General features: G+C 44.3%; 1 protein-coding gene across 1 annotated transcript in view; it reads left to right on the top strand.

Annotated features, from left to right (window-relative positions):
* Positions 1 to 10,021, top strand: part of LOC308378535 (receptor-type tyrosine-protein phosphatase mu-like) — a 172,529-nt gene that overhangs the window by 61,627 nt on the left and 100,881 nt on the right. Inside the window, exons 3-4 of the mRNA XM_080855476.1 lie at positions 3,666 to 3,940; positions 9,143 to 9,221. Coding sequence (XP_080711602.1) covers positions 3,666 to 3,940; positions 9,143 to 9,221 — 354 coding nt within the window. The remainder of the gene's footprint in view (positions 1 to 3,665; positions 3,941 to 9,142; positions 9,222 to 10,021) is intronic.

A 10,021-nucleotide genomic window follows, 5' to 3' on the forward strand; every position in this document is an offset into this window, starting at 1 on the left:
TTTTGTTTGCCACAATATGTCCTGCTTTACGCGCCTTTGTGTTTCGGGCCGTCCCTTTCCCCGTGGGGCCGTTTTTACATATCAGAAAAATAGATAGGACGGCAGAATTTTAAAAGTTTGACAGTCACGGGAACCTCTGTGGTGTTTATGGCAGCAACACAGTTCTGTTTGGTAGTGAAGTGAACTCAATCTCGTTTCTGGTTCCCTTTTTCATTTAGTACTGTTCAGAACACGCCCATATGCACTTGAGGACATAGTGACACGTCATATTAGAATGTACAGTCAATTATGAGCATATATCAGCAAGGGGAAGATGTAATATCCTGTACCCGAGTTGTTCTGCATTAAATCACTGTGTGTAAATAGAATCTGTCTCCGAGATGAAAAGTGTGCTCAATTAAAAGCAGTATTTTTTCCATCCTTGGCTTTTACTCCAGACAACCTTGGAGATAGCCTGCAGTTGTCTGAGCGCCTTAAACAATGCCATCATTATGATTATGAATGATCAAATTACAGGGCCGCGCTAGGTTTGAGGCTGAGGCTAAAGGAGATCAAGAATGAAGTTGCCTTGGCAATGAGAGGTGTACACTGTGAATTCCATACCTCGTCACACTTTTCAATCAGGGTTCACAGAAAGAAAGGAAGGAGAATGGGAGAAAAAAAGTGGAGACATGATTGGACACATCACCCATTGTTGTATTAATTTGACAGCGAGTCGTATGGAAAGTGCCTGTAGGTTTGTTTCTTCCTCTACCGTGTAATTAAATCAAGGGTGAGTTCAGGCGCACGGTGGCACAGGTGAGGCTGCGACCTCACATAAAAAAACAAAACACATCTACTGAGGCACAAATGAAAGCCTTTAGGCATTTGTTGATGACAAGCTGATGTATGTGTATTCTTGTAGAAGAGATGTATCTGTTCAGTTACTCATCCATTATAACTGCATTGCATTTGGTCATGTTCATTTCTATTGTCCTTTCTGAAAAGGAGGAGGAGTCCTGTAATAAACCTTTATTTCGCATGAAAGTACATAAACGGCTGATTTAAAAGTATACGGTTAATATCCTTGAACACTATGAGTAATGTACTGGAAGATTACTGGACACGAGACAAGGTGTCAACACTGATAAACTGATAAACACTGAATTTACGGTCTGTTACAACCCCTATCATGGGAAACAAAAACACAAATATCACCAAAAACGTGGGGGGGGGGTTTGATATTTGTTATCATGTACACAAAGCTGATTCTTTCTGTAACGCTGTATGACGAATGCTCTCATGCATGGCTTTGAAGGATTAGGCGTTTCAAAAACCTGTTGCGCGCGCGCTCACAGTCCAAGATAGCCTTCAAAAAATAATCACCTGTTCACCTGTCTGATTCAAGCGCTGCAGTCCATGTTCGATTTACCCCCCACCCCCACCCCCTTGCCCTTCTTGAGAAGGCATTATGGCTCTATTGATCCTTTTGCTTCCACCCGAGAGCCATCCCCTCCGTCCAGCAGTGAATGCCCGCACCGTGCTGAGACTAAAATGGACTCCAGAATGGGGCCACATGTGCTTCGGAGTCCTTGCTCCACACTTCAAGTTGCCATGGTGCATCCAGCGCTCTTAAGGCTTAATGGAAGGAACAAAGTAAGGGAGGGTGAAGTGCTCTCCCTCTCCATCCTTCCGTCCTTCTCTCTCCTGTTTCTCGCTTTCCTTCTCTTGCCGGCCATTCTCTCGCTCAGGGTCAGTTCGGCTTGGATCTGCATGGCCTCGGTCATGCTGTTCATTCATTTAGGGTATATACTAAGCCCAGTCTTTATCAATTGCATTACACCAAGGACTTGTCCCTGTTTCTCAGTTGAATTGAGTTAGCCATTGCCAAAGGATACTTTATGAGAAATAAGCACTATCTCCTTTTATTAACAGATACACACACAAGGGTTTCTAATTCTTTTTTTTTTTTTAAACATTCAAGAGTTTATCTTTAATGATTTAACCAGACAGTCATTAGTTCATGGTCACCCACCAAGGGACAAGTACATCAAGGCTGTAAACACTATATAGCTCAGTTCATTCATATACAGTAAAATTCCTAACAGTTATTTATGTAATGGTGCTGCTATCCATAAGGTGACACACAGAAAGACTGATGTCTGTGTTTTTGTACAGTGGGGACTGTGGAACAAGGTCAGACGCTTGTTTGATTGAGTGCACATTGTTTGCATTTCCGCTCGCCTGTGTGCTTGTACCGCTGTCCTCCCACCTCTGCAACTATTGCTTTGTGATAAAGGACTTTTATTTTACAGAACTACGCCCTTTGTCAGTAAGTGCCTAGCCGAACACAATACGGGCTCTGTCTCTGGGCTTTGATGTTTTTTTACTGTTATCACAGTGTCTTTTTTTATTTGGGGGTATAGCATGGCTTCTTGTATTTGCCATGATTCAGCTGGGTCCAGTTATCGCAGGTAACTATTTTTAAGCACCAAACACATGAAGTAGTCGTACAGTGTGTTGAAATAGTGCACTGATAATGCAAAAGCAAGTACACACACACAAACACTTTTATCATGCAGGACATTGTGTAATGTTTTGTTTCCAGTCTACTCTGACTCTTAAACTCTGATCAAAAAAGAAATTCCTTGTGAGATTAACTCAGTGATTTGAGAATACCTACCTGCCCTCTTCATGTGTTCAAACTCTACAACAAGACAGAACACCTTCCCCCAGGCAGAATACCACACACACAGACACATGTGCAAACGCACGCGCACACACACACACACACAGCCACACACATACACAGACACACACACACACACACACACACACACACACACACACACACACACACACACACACACACACACACACACACACACACACACACAAACGCAGACACATGTACACGCACACACACACACACACACAAACGCAGACACATGTACACACACGCACACGCACACGCACACACACGCACACATGCCAAACAGACCTGTTCATTCCCTGTTTTTGAAAAGAAGTGAGGAAATGACTCCTAAATGAGCTCAGCGCCTCTCAGCCCCACAGAGCTGTGTCAACACATGCAGCTAATGTCAATAGCTGCGTTTCCAGGAAGTACCAAGATGCCATTAAGGCCAGCTTTATGTTACTCATTAACTGTTACTAACACTCTTTCTCGCTCATTTTCCCTGTTAAAACACGTTTGACATTAACTGGTCACACATTAGTGAACTCCTAGAATATGGAGGAGATTCAGAAATGTCAAAGATGGCTTGTTGTTGTTTTATTTTATCAGTAAAAGCTTTTCTATTTCTCTTTTATCGTTCTTTCTTGGCAAGGTCTTTGCACGTTATGCCCTCAGTCTACAAGGTCTGAAAATGATGTCTGTTAATAGACCCAACATTTTAGTCACTAAAAGGTATTAGAAGACCTTGGGTTAGTATGTTATTACAGTGTGGTACAAAGCAGTTTTATTTAATAGAATACTGATAATGTACCTGTGTGTGTATGCTGTAGAAAGGCACTGTGTACTTAACTCCCATTTCATTTTGCCATTTATGCAAAGGCATACAGGAACTGATTGTAGATGAACTGAAATGTTGAAATATGAATCTGTCCTTGTTTGCGGTAAATGGCCTGCTTGACTGACTGTGCCTTTGCTGTTCACCCTTTGCCAGGCTCTGCCTTCATGATGGTGAACACATCCGGGCGGTCCGCCGGGCAGAAGGCCCAGCTGTTCGTGCCCCAGCTGAAGGAGAACGACACCCACTGCATCATATTCCAGTACTACGGCGCCAGCCGTGAGGGCCTCGTGCCCGGCCAGCTCAACATCTACGTCAAGGAGAACAACAGCCCGCTGGGCATCCCCGTGTGGAACGCCACAGAACTAGCTTCACACAAGTGGCACCAGGTGGAGCTGGCAGTCAGTACCTTCTGGCCCAACTTCTATCAGGTGAGAATTTCAGTTTTGTTGTGGGACAGTATAGCTACTGCGCTTAGGTGTAATTGACAGGAAAACTGTTTAATTAGCAGGAGAATATTGTGTTTTTGTAAAGGCCACTAAGTAGTTGCACGGTTTAGTCTTCACAACTTTTGTTAGGTGAGAATACCTGCATGGTTAGGAAGTAAAGCATATGATGATGAAGACTTTTAATTAAACTTATCTTATTAACCAGACCATGTACTGTATGACAACTAATGTGGTTTGTTTTCATTACAAGGAGAATATTCTTTTTTCACAAGGAGTACACAGTTTTCGCTATGCTGAGTCTTTACAGTGTAAACACTATTTTAACAGACTACAAATCCCTCCAGCAATGTTTAGCCAAAGCCTTTCATTACTTTTGGTGCCTTTACTGTTTTTATCACATTTGAACTGAGTACAGAGAATTTGCAACTCAAACCAGAGGGGTGTCCTTATGTGCTCTATATTATGGGGGACCTGTGCATTTCTCTGGTAGAGTGATTTGTCACCTTCCTCAATGGAACAGGCTTGCTTTTTTGACCCTTGGTCGTAATTCAGGGAAAAATGTCCTAATTACTTCTGACTGAAGTAACCCCTAAGGGGAACAACAATGCCTCTGCCTTATCCCCCTGTGTTGGGGATGAATAGTCTCGAGTGCCAGAGCAGGCCTGAAGGAGCCGACGTCCAGCCAGGAGTCTTTTTGCGTCCCAATGGCTGGGAAAGCTTTCATGTAAAGGATTGGAGCCACGGGAAACCTTTTATGCTAAGAAGATCTTTCATGACTCTCGCTCGAGACAGCCATGCACACCAGGGAGACGGTAGAGTGAAGTTTTAGCAGAAGATGAATACTTTGAAAGGTTACAGAGTTGGTAGGGGAAGGGGAGAGAATGTGAACTGAAGTATAGTTTGGTGAAGGCATTGCCTTGGGTTGTTTTGCTCTTTTTTTTGAAGATAGGGCTTCCAGTTGTAGGCTGAAATGAGAAATGACAATGAGACGGCTCTCTAGTGAGTTAAAAAGGCTTGGGGATGGCTCTTCTCTTCAAACCATCAGTAGTAGCACTAGCTTGCTGGTGGAGTGGTGTGTTGTCTTATCATTTGTAACAGAGTCAATGCTATTGGTGTTAGCACTGGTCAAAGTAGCTGTTGACTCCGGCTCCACTGTGGCCCAGTTCTGGTTCTGCTATGGGACCGTATCCAATCAGGACCAGATCAGTTCCAGGCTGAACTTCTATGTGTGTCAGGCAGAGTTCAAAATGTAGGTCGTGATCACCCTCCGGCAGTATTTCAGCCGAGCATGCAGACCCGAAGACAGTAATCTGCGGTCAGTCAGGTTCTCTGAGTATGGTGTAACTATGAAGAAAACAACATCACAGAGTGCCACACTCTGAGGATTCAGGAGTTATAGATGACCTTGAGAGCTGACCTTGAAGCTTTCAGTAACCCTCCCTCCTCTCCCACTGACTAACACCCCCTAATGAGCCACACGCCTCACATCTCCATAGTCTCCAGAGACCAACACAGGAAGCAGAATGATGGACATCTCACTGGCTCCTTTGAGTATTCTCTTCTGGGCACCCCCTCTGCCATTGGCATTCCAGATTAGATCCAGTTTAGTCCTGAATGATCTGGCCAAGACCTGGGATGGATTTGTCCTCAAGGTAGTCACTCTCTGTGCTTGCATTGTCCAGTATGTGGTAGTGACAGTATATGGTGATGAAACTGCAGTTGTGACTTTTTAATATCCCACAAGATTAACAATGGACACCGTAATCTTTCCAGGATATATCTAATTAGCGCTGGAGAGGTAATTACAGGTTTGTGGTAATTGCACGCTATCTTAAGTGTTTGTCAAAATCAAACCACCTGGTATTCAGAAATTACTTTGTCTCTTATTTTGTAATTATGGGGTGTGTTTTTCTCTCTCCCTCTCTCTCTCTCTCTCTCTCTCTCCCTCTTTCTCTATCTCTCTCTCTTTCTCTCTCTCCTCCCCTCCATATTTTTTTGAGTTAATTATGAAAGTCTCTCAGCACCTCTAATTGCACTGCCAGTCGGGTCGTGCAGAAAAACTTTTAATTGACGATACAGTAACAGGCAATTTCCGAGCGCGGTAATTTTTTTGTTTTGTTTTGTCCTGAAGCACCATGATCCTCCCTGACATTTTGCATTGTTCATAGCAGGGTGCATGGTATTGTGCTTCCATTTATAGACACGATAACTATCGCAGGGGAGGAGATGCCCCTCTCCAGGAGGATGGCACCAGCGCCTAATGAACCGCCTGGACATGAGAGGAGAGGTTATATGGCACCCCAAACCTCTCCACGGCGCCAGATAATAAACTGAATACGTGCGTGCTGTGCTCTTAGGGTCAGCTGCAATTCATAGTAATTTAGCCGAGGTGTAGTTAATTGGAGTCTCCTCCATGATAACGGACTGGGCAGTGGTCTTTCTGTACGGCATGTTTATGAGAAAAAAAACACAATTTATTTGGTTAAATTTACACCGACATACAGGGATATAATACACAAACAAACACACACACTTACAAACATACTATTACACACACACACACACACACACACACACACACACAAACCTACTCTTACACACACACACACACACACACACAAACATTTCTCATGCAGGAAGTCTCTCGTTGCTGACCAGCTCATTCTGACAAACAACAATAATCACTAATTGTGGCAATTAAATATGCAGCTAATGAGAAAAATAAAATAAAAAGAAGACAGAAGTGTGGGTAGAGGAATGTGTGTGTGTGTGTTTGTGTGTTTGAGTGTGTGTGGAGGACTTAGGGTCCACTTGGGCTTGGGGCTTTGCTGCAGTGCGGCGCGACAAACATTAACGCCCAGGATTTAATCGGCCTCCGGCACATTGTGACATTTTGCATCGAGCATTTCGCTTTTCATTTCCCCTAAATGAGGCCCTAATAAAGCCGTAATTAGCGGCTGGAGCCTCTCGCTTCTCAAAAGAAAAGTGAGTGAGTGAGGGTGGGGGAGAATCAATTTAAAATGTGTTTCTGGGGGCTAATATAGGCATCTCGTCCATGGGCCCCTATGTGACAATGTTATCTCATCCTAATGAGCTGTTTTAATGCGCTTTGTTCGTGCCGCATTGGGAGCTGTTCGCCCAGGATCCCCTTAGAGACGGCTGGCCGCAGGTTCACACCAGCTCTGAGGACAGAAGCGGTGTTTTGTGTTCACATTACAGTACAGAGGCAACCTTAGTTAGTGCCCACGAGATGACTGTAAGACCAGTCAGAAGGAATATGTTTTCTGTTTACGCTGTATAAAATGTAAGCACTCCTTACTGCCTTTATGTCCCAGTGTAACACATCAATTAAAGTGGAGGCCCAATTCCTGGGGTCCATCACAGTCACACAGTAAGAGAAAAAAAATGTGCAAGACCACAGTGAATGTTATTTCTTAAACATGAGCTTAACGAAATGTCTTGACCTCCAGTCTTTGTTTTTATGCGCCCTCCCCACCAGCCTGATAACTGTGTCTCTGTGTGTGTGTGGTTTGCCAACCATAACAGTTTACACAGTCATACGTTAGCCCTCTTGTTTTATTTAGAGACTGAGTCAGATTATATCAAGACTAGGAGGAGGAGTGGTCTCCTCGCTTGGTCTTTTGTCCTTGTTATCTCTACGTAAGTGACTTCAAGCCCCAAGAAGGGTGGAACAGAAGTTTAAATATAAAATGCGTTAAGGACATCAAGATTGTATGATCTGAAATTTACTTGGACATGCCAGTGACAAAATAGCATTTTCAGGAGAAAAAAACCCCAACGTATGCCAAGTCACAGGCCGTTTTGCTGGAAACTGCGCCTAAGCTTATCTCTCAAGGCTCCAAAGAAAAGATGTAAAATGCACAGCAGCAGAGAAAAAAGGAGCAAGAAGAAAGGGGGAGAGAATAAAGAGAAGGAAGGAGATCACAGGAAAGAGAAGTGCCGTCCGCTCACTACACACCCCCCCCCACCCCCCGACCCCTTCCCTTCCCGCTCACTTTTCCCCTCGTCTTCCCGCCTGATGTAAACCATGTTCCGTGGCCCTCCGCCAGAAATCTGAGCGCACGGGAGAGAAGAGAAAAAAATCTCTCTCCCTGTTCTTTTTTCTCTCTCTCTCTTTCTCTGTCTTTCTCTCTCTCTCTCTTTCTTTTCTTTTATTTCCCAACACCAGTTGTTCCTTGACTGATAAGGCCCCAGCTAGAATGCCACTGCCACTTCTGAAGTGGCACGGAGGTCTGCGGTGTGAGAACCAATTCACGCCACATCCACCTGTCAGAAAACAAACGCAGGCGAGGTTAGACAGTGCTGCAGAAGCCTGCGCAGGTGTAGCCAGCAGGGACAAGAATACGTGTCACAACAGCTTCGTCATGGAAACCATTGCCCACGGGAACCAGTTCACTCTCTGTAACAAAGCAGACAGTGTCTGTTCTAAGAGCCGTGTAGATTCCTCGGAGGAAACATTAGTGTTTTGCCAGAACTCTGTCTTTAGAGACTTGTGGTCAGGTTATGGGTGTCGAGAAAATAATGTGTCGAGATGCCAGTAAGGGTGATTGATGGGCCAGAGTAACCCCGCATTTAGTCACTACTACATTGCTAGAAGTGTTTTGCTGTAATTGCATACTGGAGGCGTCGTAGTAGCTGCTATAAGCTGCAGCAGTTGAGGAAACTGCAGCTATGTTGGTCTCACATGTGTCTATTCTTGGTCTTTACTCTAAAAAAAGAGTAAGGAACATATTCCTTTCACTACACACTCTCTCACTCTCTCTCTGTCTCTCTCTCTATCACACACACACACACACACACACTCACACTCACACTCACACACATACACACACACACACACACACATACACACACACACACACACACACACACACACACACACACACACACACACACACACACACACACACACACACACACACACACAGTGTTCCCTTGCTGAATTGGAGCCGAGAGGAGTAGGGGCCCCTTAAATTTAACCAGCTGTTCAGAGCGGGGAGCTTAAAAAAAAAAGAAGAAAAAAAAAAGTGGTGTGTCATTTGGGTAAAACACTGAATGTTGATTGCCTTTTATCTTAGACATGAGATTTGCCATCGAAACTGTATCTAACTCTTTGTGTTTCTCTCTCTCTGTCTCTCTCTCTCACTCTCTCTCTCACCGCAGCTTGTCTTTGAGGTGGTGACCACAGGACAACGCGGCCTAGTGGCCATCAAGGACATCACACTCCAGGGACACCAGTGCAGTAAGTCACCACCAAACCCACCCTCCCTCCCACCCAGCCACTCACACAAAAACCCACCCACCCACCCCACTCACCCACACACATAGCGAGGTCACTGTCAACTGCCTGTCGCATCAAACGTCCCTCTGTCCTTCTCTCCAACACCTTATAACAGTGATACCACAGTATCTCGCCACTCCAGCAGCTAGCTCCTTCGCTCCATTAAAGCACCGCCGATATATCATATCTCGCTTCCGCAGTCTATTACGTGTCACTCTCCTTGACATGCTGTACATAAAACCAGGATATACTTCTACCGAGTGGCCACAAGAAGAAGGTAAAAAGGATAAGAGCAAGGACAAGAGAACTTTTTTGTTTGTTTGTTCATTCTTAGCGTTCCAGGAACAGTGGTACTGACTAGTGAGCCAGATTTATCGTGCTCTGCCTGTGTAAGCTATGCTAATTGCCTGTGCTGGAATTCAAAAAGCTGCTTAGAAAAATGGTTGGGGACCAAGAACTGCATCTCGATGAAAGAAAAAAAAAAAACTGGGTAAACTGCATGTCTGTAGTGATGGGGTATGTGAGCGTGAGGCAATTAGTTACTTGAGAGTTACTTGAGACTTGAAAATGTGTAACAAATGTCTTTAAGTAAATTATGTCAGTATTGTAGATGGCAGAAAATAATGCTTATTTTGCATTCACTGTTCCCTCGCAAGCCTGCAATTACGCTTTAGTAGATGTAGCAGAAATGAGAGGGGATAAATTGTTCTCTCTCTGTCTCTCTCTTTATCTCTCTCTGACTCCCTGTTGTTTCACTTCAT

This window comes from Sprattus sprattus (genome assembly GCF_963457725.1).
Source record: "Sprattus sprattus genome assembly, chromosome: 17".
NCBI lineage: Eukaryota > Metazoa > Chordata > Actinopteri > Clupeiformes > Clupeidae > Sprattus > Sprattus sprattus.